Below are 16,799 nucleotides of genomic sequence, written 5' to 3'. Positions count from 1 at the left end.
TAGTGACGGAAAGAACAAGATCAGGGATACAAGCGGCGGAAATGAGCTTTCTGCGAAGGATGACTGGCCACTTTCTTAGAGATAGGGTGATGTCCCACTGGGAGGAGGCCCCTAGGCAGACCCAGGAGAGATTATATCTCTCGGCTGGCCTGGGAACGCCTTGGTGTTGCTCCAGACAAGCCCGAGAAGGGAACTAGGGAGATAAGTGGTCTGGCCTTCTCTGCTTAGGCTATTGCCCCCTGCGACCTGGTCCTATATAAGCTGAGGAAAATGGTTGGATGGAATTCGATGGTTTGATTTTGTCAGACCCTTAAAAGGCCAACCCTGGGTTTAAGTCCAAGAGCAGTGGTGCTGACTGAAGGAGTCATGGTTACTGAAATTAATTCTTGGATCTTTCTTTGTGCCCCCATTAATTTACACAGACTCACCAACATTGGACAGCAGGAGACTAGAAAAATGTTATCTGATGTGATGAGTCTCGATTTCTGTTCACTTGTTACTGCATCTCAGTTCAGTAGGGAGCTTTGAGTTGTGGTGGAGTGACAGGTTCACTTCCAACCCACAAATCTGTAGCAACTCTGTCATGCTGTCAATATGAAGAAAAATGTCTGAGGAAATGTTGTTGAATCGGTGCCACTAGCGTTCAAATGGTCGTTGAATGTAAGTCCCAAAGTCTGTAAAAACAGAATTTTTTCCTGGCAAAGCCAGTTAGTTTGATCATTTACTGCATTGTATTTTCCCATTTCGGTGCTACACTCTTGGTCTCCTGGTACCTTATTTCTGGTTTGTGGTGTCCGCATATGATGTCCACATATACCTCACTGAGGTGTCACTGTTGAGTAAAGTTGAAAAAAAAGACTTGGTTGAAGCAACAGCTGTTCAAGTGTTAATTATTAAGATTGCTGTGCTAAGGGCTCAACAGTTGCTTTACACTGGAGTAAATTTAGAGTCATTAGTGAAAGGAGCTGATGATAGGAGGACCAGAATCATGCTGTTATACTATATGCAGCAGTCATTTTAGACACATAGATCATTGAAAGCTGTTTAAACAATGGGAATTCGCTGACTGAGTCACTTCAAATCACCTCATGAGTCACAGAGTTAAGTTCATTTAATGTGAATAAACAAGTTCAATAAAGTGAATGATGACTGAAAAATTGTTCGCTTTACTCTGAGAAACATAAAATGCCATTTACTTCCTGTTATTATATCAGTTTAATGACCTACTTTTACATTTGCTACAAAGTACCTACTGCCTATTCTTTTTTAAACTACTTTATAGTAAGTACTACCTATTTACTATTACTTATAGGTGAAAAGTTCCTGCAGGAAACTGACTAAATGGAGAATATCATGTTCCCTTCATCCCTTTTGAAGTTTTCTGAACCCTCAAAATACACATCTGGTAATATAATCATCATGTTTCTTTTGAAACAGTATAGTTATCTGAGAAAAATGAGTTTAAGGATAACTGAGCTTTATACGTTGTAAAGGAGTATGAAAATAAGTCAGAATTCTAGATTAATCTGATTTTGCTCAAAGTAATACTTTTAGACTTAATTAAGAGAACTGATTAGTTCCTTCATTGAATATCAAGTATATGTGTTACACTGTGGGTATGTCAATATGATGAGAAATCGGTTGTAAAGCTTATTTTATCTGACTTTCTGTCATCAAATATGTCTACGTTCAGTGGATTATTCTTCCAATTATATTTGGCCACATACTCTGCTACTTATCAAGTTTAGCACATCCCGAATTACAAGTGAAAGTACTCTAATAAGGCTGTTAGAGGATACCTAATGACTCCGTGTGTCATATGGCACAGTATTCAGTACTCTTTGCCTCCAAACAGTGTCTCAAACTGAGTGACCTTAACTCAATATCCTGTCTGCTATCAATGAGATTATGCAGGCATGCTAACAAAAGGAAATTTGCTCTCACAGGGATTGACCAACAGCCATTTATAGTGACTCATGACTCAGAGGTAAGTCATGGCAGCGCTGCCTCAGACGACACTGTACAAGCTTGCATTTTATAATAAGTCATAGTAGGAACAACGGGTTATCACCAGGGCTACCGTTTTATACGGTGAGTCATAGCTCAAGTGGAGATAAACTTTTCACTGCAGATACAAAGACTAGGTTTACCACAGCTATATAAGGAAAGAGAAAAGACCCACCTGGACTGTGAGTCATGTGTGTTTATGTAGTACCAGGGAGAAGTCGTATGAGCAGAGTCACACAGTGCTGATGAGCAACAAACATGAGTCTGTGGTACCAGTCAGGACACTCACACGGACCCATTTCCCTGCAGGGTCATCCTGTCAATCCTACTTGAAAAACTAAAAGGAAATATTTATTACTGAGTTCCTATCCTTTGTTTTTCTGGGAATATCTAACAAATAGTTTAAAATTAAATATACTGAACTTTTATTTTGAGAAAAACAACAGCAGCTACTATTGGGCAGTAAAGTTCATAATTCAGCGGGTGTAGGGGGTAATATAAGCAGTTATTACCATTTTACATTTGCGCTGAGAGGAAATCTATCTCAGGAAGCTTGGCTTTATGGGAAATGTTCTTTGCTTCTGCTTTATTTTACCAATTTGAGTCATCGTGCCATCAGACAGTGAAGTTTTATTCCTATTGCCCATTTCAAACAAATAACATGCATTCAAAATGCCGTGGCTGGCAAAAAGAGACATTACAATGACTTTAATTTATTAATTAGATTTTTTAAATTCATAGCAGCAATATTGGGTTGTTCTGGGGTTTATTTGTCATCTAATGTAAACATTCTGTATAATAAAAAACTGCTTCTCTAGCAATGCAAAAATAAAGAAAGGCAACACAATCTCATAGGTTTTGGATGTTATGTGGAGCATGTTGCCTCATTAGAAGGTCCTGGGTTTGAATCCACGTTCTGGCCGTTACCTTTCTGTGTGGGGGTTGCATATTCTTTCCAGGTACTCGAGCGTCCTCACACAGTCCATAGACATGCAGTTAGTGTGAGCAAGTTAATTAGTGATTCTAAATCACCCGTAGGCGTGAATGGGAGCGTGAATGGTTGTCTCTCTCTGTGTAAGCCCTGCGACAGACTGGCAACCTAGCCAGGGTGTACCCTGCCTCATGCCTTATGGTAGCTGGGATAGGCTCCAGCCCTCCCGTGAGCCTAAATTGGATAAACAGAAGAGAATAGGCAAGCAGTCTTGTTGAACATATTGAGTAATAACTTACAGTACAAGATGTTTAAAAAAAAGACAGTCATTGTCGCAACAAATGTCCCTAGAGCTACTTGGCAGTTTCTCTAATTTAAGGAGATGAGATCAGACGTTAGGATTGCAGAAGTGTCGTTATAAAAAGGTGTCACTACAAAGCGTGCTCACTAAAAAAGTCCTACGACCAAGTTTAAAGTTTAACATGACTTTATTTGGAGGAAAAGTGGGTCTGCACACAATGGACGGATCAGCATACATTCAAAATTGTGTCCAGATTTTATTTAGGAGTATATGAGGAGAACCATAGTAAATGACCCCCCGTCCCCCCAAAAAACAAAACCCGCATGTTTTTGAATTATCAACTCAAGACTAAATTCTGACCCCTTAGCCCAACTAAAATACTATTGCCGGACCTGAAGACAGCTGCTCTATTAAGGCATTGCAGAAATAGTGAATTGAAACAGCTCTGCAAAAATGAACCTTCCTAATTTAATCATCATCAGTGTGCAATTCTCATAAGCAGCTACAGGAAATGGAGGTTGTTGCCGCTTTCTATGAGTTATATTGGCGAGAGTTCACTTGTGTGATTGTTTATTAACCTGCATTGTGTGTTAGTTCAGTCAGATTGAACGCTGCAAATATTTTAAAAAGAATGTACTCTCAAGTTTTTCTTGCAATTGTGTGATTCTAGTAACTGCAAACAACCAATAAGGGCATGCTTATGAAGACTGACTATGAAGATTTAGCCGAGTGACTGGCAATTAGACTGAGATGAAAAATAGCTGCCTTCCTGTTATTCATAGCAGAGTGACTTGCGCAACAGCACAAAGTTTCAAAAGATCTGTCACAAGGGATTTGGACCGAACACCATTTCCTGTGTTTGAGTAGATGAGCTGGTAAAAAGAGTGACGTCACACACAAAATAAGTGCCGGAACAAAACAATCTGTATACCAATGTGGAAACAGAGTCACTTTTGATGGGTCTGCATACAAAAGTGAAAGCACAAGCAGGCACAACGAGCTGTCATTTATAGAGTAGTGAAGTGAGAAAGGAAGGGCCTACTGCATGTGGAAGGGTGTGTGTGGGTTTGCCTGTGTGTGCGTGATAGTTATGGTGTTGATTGGTACACCATGTGCTCGCTCTACCATCCCTGGAGGAGCTGTCATAAGCTGTTGAACGATTGATGGCTCTCTCAGAGGGAAAACACAGTGTCCTGTTATTGCCAAGAGGATCAGTGTTAACACTTTTATATGGCACCCCTGAGCTCTGTTCACTCATGAACTGGTATATGTCAAACACGCACAAACAAACGCATGCAGGCAGTCACGCCAACTTTGTATATGTTAGTGATTCTCAGGGGGAGAAGCTGGTGTGACGGATCAGGAGAAGGAATTTAAAAAAAAGGAAGTCAAAGAATATTGCACCATTTTTAAAACTAAAATTAAACTTGTTCCTTTTTCATTTTTAATAACAGAAAAAAAGGTTTTTGGAAGATTATATACGTTTTTTTTCTCTCTAGCAGGGCATGCCAAAAAAACTTTGAGAGTCTGTGGTGAAACAATGGTGAATGGTAGATTTTGCGCATTTAGTTTGAGAAAGATGTGTATAATCTTCATGGCCAGGTAAAATATTGTCTTTTAAAATTATTTATTTCGTTTTTAACACCTAAAAATGTGTAATCTTCTGACATAATAATTGTGGATTTTATTGTAAAATCATACACAGGGTTGTTATAAAGTGATCTCCTTTGACAAACTATGAACAGTAAAATATGTAACATTTGGAGCAATCACTCTATTTCATGGTCTGGTTTTACTAGTTTTATTAGTAATCCATTGCGTTCGAGCTGCAACACTTCTGTGAGGGGTTTTTAAGCAGGATTTGTGACATTTACCTACATTTTTTTGTGTATTTTTGTTGCTTTTCAAACATCTGTAGCAACTGTCAAATACAAAATTTTATATGTGATTATCCAAAACCAGGACCTTCTGAAAAAACTCTAAACAGTATATGTTACAAAAATCTGCAGAACATAACCAACAGAAAAAGATCTGTGTTTATTGTGTCCAATATATAACTTTTAAATTGATTTTTTTAATTTACTGAAATAAAAGTGTGCGATAATTTTAGATGTAGTTGGGGTTGGTACACATGAGCGATGAATTAAACTTTCTAGGGGATGCTGACTGTATTTAAGCAGTTATTTACATCTAAGTTCAAATGATAATCTTCAGCATCTGTCTTTTTAAAATTGGCTAATAACTGGTCATCTGCTTCCTTATCACATCCATCCAGACTCCCACAGTTTGAATGCCTCTCCACTGGGACATTATGACGTCAAAGACCCACCCACACCCACACACACACACTGGACCAAGTCCCCTGAGGTTGCTGCCAGCACAATGTCATTATCATCCATCGGACTGCAGTGGCCACTGCCCATTGAGTCTCGCTGACGTTCCTTTTGTGCTCAGTAATTCTTCTCACAGAAGCCCACAACTCCACCCCCAACCCCCACCCGTACACCCGTCCTCCCGCCTGTCTACTGCGGCCCATCTGTAATCCCATCCCCCCGCCCCGCACCCCCATATCCGCTCCGTCTCGGCCTGCACTTCTCCAAAACAAACCAGCTGTCTTGGCCGGTCGTGTCCCTGGGGGCGTAAACAGGTGTCGAGAGGGCCGCGGGGCCTCAGCGTGTGACACACGGCCACACGCTCCTCCAGCCTTCTCCTCCAACCTGCCAACCCACCACAGAGCGAGAGAGTGGTGTGTTTTACACTTTTGTGGACTTGATTGTTACTACAGACAAGGAGCTGTTGATATCTGGGACTGCACATAAAACCTAATCTCTACAGGTCAAAGCAGCTGCTCACACTAAGTGCTTGTGATAGTTTCCTCACATTAATTGATCTGAGAAGTCCTTTGTTTATTTTTTAGAAAATCTTTGCTCAAGGGTGAGAATTCATTTAACAAAGATATCATGTATGAAGCAACCTTGACATGCCTGTAGCAGATATAAAAATACACACTGCTGTGCAACCAAAATAGATGAAAGGAGACGGGTATGTCCTGCTGAGCTTAAAGCCAGCTGTATTTTTAGCACAAACTTCACACTGTGCATAGGAGTGGAGGAGGGGGCTTGCTGGCTGAATGCAGGTCAATGCGCCTGTACACACATACCAAAATGGTAACAGCAGGTCAATGCCACTATAGTTGTATAATTCTGAACAGTCAGTGGAGGCAGTGAGCAAATATTGGCACCTCACTACCATCACTATCCTCATATATGCGTCCACTGTGGGCCATTTGAATTCCAGCTGTGTAAGTTCTTCTTCTGTGTGACTATAGAAAATTTGTAAACTAAATCCAAGCAAGTGCACCGGCTTCTTTGTGCAGAGCGTTCACATTTTACGACTCTTTCAAGTGCCTGCTAATAAGATACCCGACTTTGGAAACTGTGCTTGAAAGCAGTAAAGTCTTTCTTTTGAAGCTGCAGGAACAAAGGCAGCTTCACACCCTAAACAGTCCCGCTATCACTCTCTCTGCGGTGAGCTCAGCGGCACTGCACGGCCCATTGTACATCTGCCACTTGACTCCTTGACACTGAAACAGGGAGTGTGTGTGAAAGGTGGTGTGGTGGAGGTGTTTAGGCCTACATGTGCATGTGTCAAGCTGTACTTGTGCTTTAGTGGAGCTGAGCCAAGCTGCAAAGCCAAACTGCCACCTCGTTGATTCCTGTGTTCACATGTAAAACAAGCTGAGGCAAGTTAGTGGCTCATCTCTTGCATTCATGTACGACTCCTATCACCTTCCATCTTTACAGCAGCTCCAGAGTTATTCACCCATCTGGAGACAAAACAAGCCAGTAGCAATTACTGGAAACCCTTTGCGCTAGAGATGCTGAATGTCAAACCTCAAGCCTTTATTCAACAAAAACATAGGCACGGCTGTATTCTTATGCAACCTTGGTTATGTGGCTGACAGCCAGGCAATTAAGCATATGTGGATTTCTAAAAGTAAAATGGAAAAAGAAGCATAGAGTATGTTTTCCAGCTGAAGTTGGAAACCTACACTTATTTTTAAAAAGAACAGCTCTTTTGATTATAATTATGTCTCACAGTCCAAACTGAAACACAACAGAGCCAACGTTTTTTTATTTTATTTAGACAGCTCCACTGTCCTATACAGCCTACTGAAACAAAAGAAAAACAGAAGGAAAACAAGGACCTAATTTCATCAGAAATTTTGAAGTGAAGTCACATGCAAAAGAACAAAAACTGCCCAGTGTTACATAACTAAATCAAGTGATCTGTTGTGACTGCTTATTTAGACACAGCCACGTGGAGGTTTATCAGCAATAACAGGGAAAAGGATGGAGATTGCGCAATATCAGCGAAACACATTTGGCCAGCTGCTCACACTGGCCTTTCATGGGTCTGCTGTGCAGTCTAAAGTCTGAATTGAGACTCTCAGCAGCAGCTCATGCATTTGCATTTGATGCAGACTCTTAGCAGACTTCAGTCGGAGGCTCCAGCACCCGCGGATGACTCTGAACTTAACCAAAAACTTTGCTCGTGGAAGGCTAGAGCATTCAGAGACGTAAAAAACCTATCACGACGCTTTCGTTTCTGCCTTAGAGCTAGCGACGCAGTTTTGGGTGTGAGTCAAGTGAGGTGTGTTTAGACTAGCTCTGGCCTGAAAGAGTGCAGACGGAACTAGGTTTTCTGGCGGAGTAGCACTAAATCCACAGCGCAACAGACTACCGGTGCACAGTTCACCGCTGAGCTCGAGACAGACGGAGCGAGTCCGCTAAAAGTGGTCGGTGCGACTCCGAGATGTGTTTTGTGTGACATTAAAAACAACAACAACAGCAGCAGTTTGTCTTTACTCCCGTCGTCTCCACTACTCGGAGCGCTTTAGGGACAATTGTTCCTCCGTGTTTTTTCCAAACTGACGGACTTCTCGACACTGGACTGACTTCAGCTGAACTCAAAAGATGTCAATTTTGCCTTTCACTCCCCCCATTGTCAAACGACTTTTGGGCTGGAAGAAGGGAGAGCAGAACGGCCAGGAGGAGAAGTGGTGTGAAAAAGCGGTGAAGAGCCTGGTGAAGAAGCTGAAGAAGACGGGACAACTGGACGAACTGGAGAAAGCCATCACCACCCAGAATATCAACACGAAATGCATCACTATACCGCGGTAAGGAGAGTTTGAGCGTTGACCGTGAAATCAGCATCCTAGCTAGCTGTACACTTAGTAGCTTCCCCGGGGGGTTATTACTTCAGCTGATTTCATTACAGCTTTGTTACAGAAAACTCAAAAAGGTTTCTTCCCTGGTTTCTGTCATCCTCGGCGCCTTGCACATGTATGGCATCATTGCTCGACTTGAGAAGTTGACATTTCCACTTCCTTTCTGGCGTCAATATTTCAAACTGTTGATTTCCTTTACGTGTTTATTGTGCAGCAACATGGTGGCTAAGGTGCTGCTTAACGAGCTAGCGTTGGACCATGAGCAGAGCTAGCAGATCATGTCTGAAACATCTCGGTGGCGAGCTGCTGGGGCATCATGCTGTCATCGTGTGCACACTTCACTTTAAGCGAGCAGCCTTCAGCACTTTCTTATTATCACATCAGCATTCAGCTGAGGGTGTTTTGCTGAGAATAAAAAGGGTACAGTCCATGCATTAACTAGCCAGCAGAGCACATGCAGTGCAAAAGCATTAATGGAGTCCAAGTTATATAACTTGGCCTTAATCTGGGACGCTTTCTAGCGTTCTTAGTGCGTAGGCGAGCCCGTGGAGCTGGCTTCTTCTTGCTCTCAGTCTGCACAGCCATTTGTCCATCAACACATTATTTAGAACAAATAACCAACAGTGGCATTTGTCAGTAAATCACAGCTGGTAGCTTCTGTGAGTCACTTCTCTCCTGAGCAGTCATTCTCCTCCCTCGATGAGAGGCTGTGCTTGTAAAAGCCTCTGAGGTGCACAATGTAAACACAAATCATGGATTTTACCCCTGCCACTCTTTAAAATGTATGTGTGGTATTACTGCAGTGTTGATTTTTCAAGTAACTCTCAGTTGCCGGTTGTTTTAGTACACCTTAATCCACCCAATGAGCAGAGATTAACTGATTCGTCAACTTGAAAGTTCTTGTCCGTTACATGGATAATCAATTTGAGTCATTTTGCATACTCACATGTGTCAGCTTACGTGATGTGGTTTTTAAGGGGCATCCCTTTAAGATAAGATACTTGGCATATAATTAACACCCGTGTCAGTAATAAAAAGCTTTGTCAGTATCTACAGATGGAGAATGCCTCCAGTCTGTTGTGCAGAAGAAGCGAGTAGTCTGCAGCCTCCAAAATAGCTATAAAGAGCCTGTTACACGTCCCTATAACAGTTCTAAAAACTGAACATGATACATTTTGCTTTGGAGATGTCATATCAAATTGAATTAGTTTTAACCAGGTCCAACTGCAGCGAAAGAAAATGGATGGATGGACAGGTGGAACTTGTATTAAAAGTACAGTGTGTGCTCACATGTATTTTACTTCTTCTGCTTTCTCCACTTTTACAACTAAACTCTCCAGACCTTTGCTTGCATCTGCAAAATCTCACTAGTGTTTGTGGGCTATTCAGATTTAATAGCATACTGTCAGATGAAAATTGAGCCTCAGTGGGGCACTCCCACATTCTTCATTGCCACAAGTGTGCATATCACGGCTTGCACAGGCCTGGGCTAGCGTTTAGAATTAAGCCTACCCAGAAAGTTAAATAATGTTTGTCATGATCCAGGTTTCATATTTCCCACCACTAATGCAGAAGGGAAGAGGTGGAGTGCATTAAGATGACCCCAGATCAGAGCTGGCTGTCAGTGTTGGCTAACAGAGTCCCTGGAGAGCTGCTGTTTCTATTAATTCCCCCACGTTTTGGCTTGCTGACAGCAGCTGCTTGCATGTTCAGGCCTGTCCACAGGGAGGTCAGCTTCTATCTCTCTGACACATGAACTCCCTGTTCAAGCTCATTGCTACCCGTCTTAATGGTGGTTTGCAGTGATGCTGAGTCGAAGGAAGCGGGCTCTGTGTATATTGATTGAATCAATAGTTGTATATGGTGGGGGAATAGCAGGAAAATTATATCACATCTCAGTGGTGTACATTGAGATAGAGTTATGGGGAAAGAAAGGATCAGATCTCAGCGGGCCAAGTGACAGAATATTATATTGAAATCTCAAGTCTATTTTTTTTTTTCCTGTCGTGTCAAGCACACTTATTTCTTTTTGTGTATGTGAGTTTGGTCTGTCAGATGAATCTTCGAATCAGCTGGGGAGCTTTGGGAAAGACTAGTTGTTTTTGAATGGCTGCAATCTGCTAGATAACACTAGCACACAATTACAGGACTATCTGTGGAAACTGTATAACAGCTTGGTGAGTTTGGTGGTTAAGTTATTTTTGGGTTGGAGGTCATTGACGTGGTCAGTGGGGCTGCATGTAGGTGTAGGTGTGCCTTTATCTTATGAAAAAAACATTAGTCATGTTCCCAGTTGAGGTCAAAACAAAGTATTGCAGGCTTTGACTGTTACTCAGAGAGTGCCATTGCTCTACTTGCCTTTTAGTGGTTTTTGACAATGAGCAGCTTTACTCATTTAAGACGTAAGTAAAAGTTTAAACCTCTGTCCAAGTTCAAGCCTGACTCATTCAGCAACGAGCAGCTGTGGTACTGACCTACCCTCTTCTTTTCTCCATTGGCCCTATTAAAGTCCTGTCTTCCTGTGAGCTGTAAACTTGGGTTAGCCGAAAACACTAGTGTGTAAAGTGCGTCAAGCCACTATGAGTTTCTAATCCATGAGGGAAGGATGTGTAGTGTGACAGCCTGCTGTGTGAGTGTGACAAGATGACTAACAGATGTGTGTCCTGTTGTTTACCAAGACCTGTATCTATAAACAGGAGCCAAGTTGTGTTTCCGTTATACCAGGATAAACTGGGAGCAGAGTTAAATATAGTTACAAAGTCAGTATTGGGAGGAGGTCAGGTTGGTTGGATAGGTCAACAAAACCTCAGGCTTTGAGACCAAACATGTACGTATGCTTCCTGTTTCCTAAGCGTAGTAAATGTCGTTTTTCTTTTTTCTTTTCCTGAGTTATGGCCATGATTGTTTCCTAACGTCAACCAAGATTACGTAGGCTTTTTAGCCTTAAGGAAGTAGTTACTTTACCCAGACCACATTTTTAAAGCAAACTATTACATTTCACATTTTAACCTAAATCCCTGACCTTTTGCCAACCCTAACCAGGTCACGTTTTTTTCTCTCAAACTCCAACCATAGTGGTGTCCATTCTTGAGTGGTTTTCTGTTCAGAGAAGTGACTTGTTTTGTCACTGTTTTGGGAGACACTACCACATTTCACCCCCCCCCCCCCCCCCCCCCCCCCCCCCCAAATGAAAAAACTTTGTCAACCATTGCCACACAGTCAAACTTAGTGTAAACATTTAAACTTAAAGTTTTTGAGGGTGAATTTTAGGTGCAGGTAATTGGGAGGCAGTGGTTGAGCAAGTCAAACAGTTGCAAACAGTGTAACAAAAAATGCCATATTGATTAAAAACAATATAATCTCTTCCTGTACCTCCTTTAGAGATATATATTTATAGAAGGTATAAAAAAGGACATTGCTACCATAAGGTCACCTATTGGTTGCTTTAAACCCTTTTTGAAGCCTTTTGAGTGTTTCCTTCATTGCTATCTTGGTTGCAAAAAAAAAACAAAACAAAACAGATGTGATGAGGACAGGGGGTCTAACTATGGTACTACACACTCACAGGCTACTTTGCATAAATCATGGTGAAGTATAGAAAACTCTGTTCTTGTCATCTATGACTGGGAATCCATTCATAAACTAGAGAACACCAATGTATATAATTCCATACCCTAAACTAGCTGTTACTTTGAAATTTATTATTACTACAGCGTCCTTTTTTTTAAATTTGTTTTATTTGTGTTTTTTATGGATTGCATAGATTAGTCTACAAGCAAACAGTTGACCTTCACCACACACCATTTTTGCTGTTGTGAATAGGAGGATCTCTGAGACAGACCTTAGAGATGGACTGTCTTCTGTAAATACTAATGTGTGACTGTCAGTTAGGGCAACCACTAATAACTGTTGCCGTGTTGATCAATCTCTTAATGTTTTGGTTACTCAAGTAATTAAGATGATTTTTAAAATGATAGAAATAACAAAGATACACTTTGTTTGTGCAGTCCGAGTTGACACTTTCAGATAGGTTTTGTTTAGAAGCGTATAGCATATAGATTATAATAAAATAAATGAAATTAAGACAAAAAGTGTTGGTTTTTGGGAAGCTGGAATCAGATATCGGCTTGAAGTTTTTTGAAATGACCAATTATACAAGTTGTCATTGGAGGAATCAGTAGTTCCTGTAAGTACAGTATAATGTGTGAACTAATCACAAACAAAACTTGTAGAAGATACTGTGCTGCTTTTGACCTGATTGTACTTTGTGTATGATAGTTGTTGTGACAATAGGTAGACAACATCACACTAACTCAATCTGTTGTCTAGTTGTTTGTGCCAAATGTTTAATAATTATGACACAATCATGCACCTGTGCATATAGGGTCTGTCATGTGTGAACAGAGGTAACTTTTCAATGACAAAACTTAATGGGAGTTAAATATTCCTTAGAAAGACACACTCATCAAAGTTGCGTCTTCTGTGTGTGTGCTTAAAAATATATATTTGGGGTTAATGAGTTCCAACAGTTGCACACTGGCATCAAAAAGACATTGAGACATTTTCTATTATCTTAATATCATGTGTGATACGTGTACTGTGGACAGTGAGTTTTATATTCACAGAGCCTGGGGAAGTGGATTCCTCACCTTTTATCTTAATTTTCTCTGACTTTGTGCAAGGGGTGGTGAGAGGGTTTGTCTTATGTACACACATCTCTCCTGGCACTAAGGTTACAGTCTGATTCACACTGCATGTTGGGGCAGGAGGGAGTGTAGGATCTTCAAGTTCAGATGTAAAAGATGGGATAAAATGAGAAAGACAGGGACTGGACCAAGAGTGAGAAGGACTGCATCCACACTGCTGTTTCTTTATACATCACTGTTGAAAGTACTTCAACAATACAGTTCTTGATTAAGGAAATTCATTTTGTTGACTTTTGTCAGACCATCATGTTTTCCACCTTATCAGTGTGCAGCAGTTATGTAAAGATGGCTTTGTGATCCACATCAGCAGAATTTAATCCTGAAATGTAGACTGAAAACAAACAGATTTACTTTTGCTGTATACTTGGTGTCTTTTTATATTTGCTACTTTTGGTTAATAGTCCTTCCGGTTAGTCAATAGAATTAAAGCAGTATTTATTTTTTGCCTCATTATAAAAGCTGTGGACACTTGCACTGAAAGAGAGATGTAGAGGGAAAAAAAGTGCAGAAGAGAAGTATGGAATTCCCAGTGTTGCAAGGAAGTTGTTGTTATAATGGGGAAAATGTGCTTTAATGAGGGAAGATGAGACATTAATGGGTGACCAAAAACACAGTTGACAAATGAGAAAAGTATAAAAGTAGAAGGTAACAGAAAGTCAAGGGTTGAGATGAAAGACACTGAGGAAGCAGTCTCTTTGGCAAGCTGCAGCGTCTTGAATTCTCAGGCTTATCAGAGGGAGACAGTGGTTAGTGGGATTCACACACACACACACACACACAAAAAAAATATACCGGCTAATAGATGAAATAGAACTGGTTTGTTTACCTTCTAGACAGCATTTGAACATCAAAAGAGATGTCTGCATGTGTCTGGATGACAGACTAGACTTCATTAAATGCACACTGACACACACTGCCAAACTCATACAGTGTGCACCTCGGCCCTGTCATGTCATTGTGCTGTTGTCATATTCAGAGTTAATTTTGTCTCATTCAAATCATCTGGTGATTTTGTAAGCGTAGGCCAGTGTCACTACAGAGGAGCAAGCATGTTGATGATCAGTCCGATGTGTCTGAGGTGGGAGCACAAAAGTGAAAACATAATGAGCCTTCGTGGTTTGGGATCTTGTCTGTTAGAGAGAGATGTGGTGCAGTTTTAAAGTGAAACAACAACAGAGCTGGTATTTGCTCATTCTTGTGCTAATTATATGAGCAGAGCAGGTAAAACTACTCTAGAAGCGTGCTAAAAGCACTTTATGGACGTGTCTTAAACAACTTTACTGCTGCACACTTTGCAAAGATGATATGGAGCTGCCAGACACCTGAGCAGAACCAGGGAGATCTTTTCATGAAATTACCAGTCAGTATGTTGCTTCATAATAAAAGTTTGAGTGCACAGCTACCTTCCAGAATACAAAGCACGCCAGGCTACAGAATTGTGCAGTACATTTTTCCCTCCTACAAACAACCTGTCCAGAGTTCTTTGGGACTGGATTAAGTAAGACAGCTAAAATAACTAAAGCTGAATGGACTTGAGCCTCTTATGAAGGTTCTGGTTGTTCTATTCTGCACTTTAGTGTGATTGCCTGCTCAATGAAATCGCAGCACAGGGGAAACCCTAACTAAAGGGCATGAGTGTGAAAGCACCCACAGAGGTTTGTGCCTGCTAAACTTTTGTTTTGGTAGTTCCGTTCTGATTCCTCTCGTTCTCAAATAATAATTTTGTAATTTTCTGTTTATTTAGCTACTTATATTCTCACATAATCAAATCAACTGTGTGGTTTGTATAATTTCAGAACTGTAAGAAGTTCATCTTTTTTTATGCAATTAAAAATCCAACCCCGCCTCAAGGAAATCAAACTTTTTAGAAAGTTATGAGAATGAAGAACACCAAGTTTTCAAGGTAGGAAGCTGAAAGCTAAAATGACAAATGAATGTAAAACATTAGATTGATATTGTAGGCGTGATTTAACAAAATGCGTCATCACTTTGTTAAATGAGCACACACACTTTGTCATTCACTTTCATGTCAAGTATCACACCTGGGTCACCCGAGACAGTGTTGTTCAACAGGACTCTGTTCAAGACGGGTCACAGAGAGTTTATGTGTGTTGTCTGTCTGTGTGTGGTTGGCGTCTCTAATGACAGTGACAAGTCTGCTTCTTCAGGATTGGGTTCAGGATTCCTGTCATTGTTTGATTTACTTGACTGAAAGGGATTGCTGCTGTGAGTCATGACTGAAGTCTGTTTGTAGACAGTAGTAACTGTGTTGTTGTGCTTACTTTGTTTGGACCTTAAAAACAAAAGAGTTTAGTGTCCTCGCTACTGTTGGACAGTAATTTCTTAGTTAAGTCACATGGTGATGTCATCCTAATATTGTTGCATTTTTGTTGAGGGTATCATTGGTTGTACAAACAATAACAGAATTTATTTAAGATCCTGATCAATTATAAGTCTAGTGTATATGCCATGCCTGAAGCTTGGTGTTCATCGTGCTTCTGTTTTCTGTTCCTTCAAAGGAAATAAACAGAATACTGACTGTAGAATTCAGGCTACTTAACCATACGTTAATAGATATAAATATATTTATGCCATTGTACATGACTCTGTGTGCGTGTGTGCATGTAGTTAGTCAGCTTAGAGGAATGCTCTTTCAGACTGCTGGGGCCTTGAGGAGGGTGTGGGCTGCTGTTTGGTTTGTGGCTTGCACCACGGGTGGAAGGGTTAGAGACACAGCTCTGCCTCGACTTGGCCCTAGCCTGTCTCACTATCTGCGGGGGAGTGCACATGCAGAAACACACACACACACACAGACGTGTTCTCCAGACAACAAATGCGCCTTTGTGCTCCACTGGCCACTGCCACCACCACTGCTGCCGCTGCTGCTGCTTCAGGTGCTAGGGTAAAGCTGGGTATGTGGGGGAAGGTCAGCTGATTGGAAGGAGTAGGGGTTTTTAAGCAGGGAGAGGAAGTACAGGTGAAAGTCATAAAATACAGAAATTACGCAATGACTTTTCAAGGAGGTTGTGTGATAAGTGTTTCTTACTGAAGTTGCCATAGTCGTTCAGGACTTGCTGAAAACACAAGAAACAGGAAAGAAACATGAGTCTTTCTTGGCCACAGGGCCACAATTTGTAAGGTTTGATAGGCTGAAACATTTTATCACGATAAGCGGTGACTGTGAGGTCTTCTTACACTTTACTGTCAATGACACCTGAAATAGTGACACGAGAAACTTTGGGCAGAAACATGATAAGAAATGCTTTAGATATTGTATCGTGTGTCTAGATGGATATATTATGCTATAATTGTACCAAGTGTTGGGATTATATGTCTTGATGCATTCTCAATCATCCAGGAAAGTAAATCTCCAAAAGTTGGTTCTGTTCATCTGTAGCGTTTTGTGGGAGAAATGTTTCGTCACTCATCCAAGTGACTTCTTCAGTCTCAGCTGACTGCAGTTTTCCCCAATCTTATAAACAGTACATTTGCATAATGACTGAAACCAGTCCACTGATGGAACAATGGGCTGGGAGGTCAGTTCCTTAATCTTAATTATGCAAATTCTCATGACCATTGATCAACAACCACTGACCAAAACCCACTGATCAATGGCCATGAGTA

The 16,799-nt window shown here is 41.0% G+C and overlaps 1 protein-coding gene across 1 annotated transcript in view; it reads left to right on the top strand.

Annotated features, from left to right (window-relative positions):
• The first annotated feature begins 7,773 nt into the window (after positions 1-7,773).
• smad3a (SMAD family member 3a) overlaps positions 7,774-16,799 on the top strand; it is a 36,304-nt gene continuing 27,278 nt past the window's right edge. Inside the window, exon 1 of the mRNA XM_080884270.1 lies at positions 7,774-8,418. Coding sequence (XP_080740396.1) covers positions 8,216-8,418 — 203 coding nt within the window. The 5' untranslated portion in view covers positions 7,774-8,215. The remainder of the gene's footprint in view (positions 8,419-16,799) is intronic.

This window comes from Rhamphochromis sp. 'chilingali' (genome assembly GCF_963969265.1).
Source record: "Rhamphochromis sp. 'chilingali' genome assembly, chromosome: 6".
Classification (NCBI taxonomy): domain Eukaryota; kingdom Metazoa; phylum Chordata; class Actinopteri; order Cichliformes; family Cichlidae; genus Rhamphochromis; species Rhamphochromis sp. 'chilingali'.
This window is presented reverse-complemented; position numbering and strand designations above follow the sequence as displayed.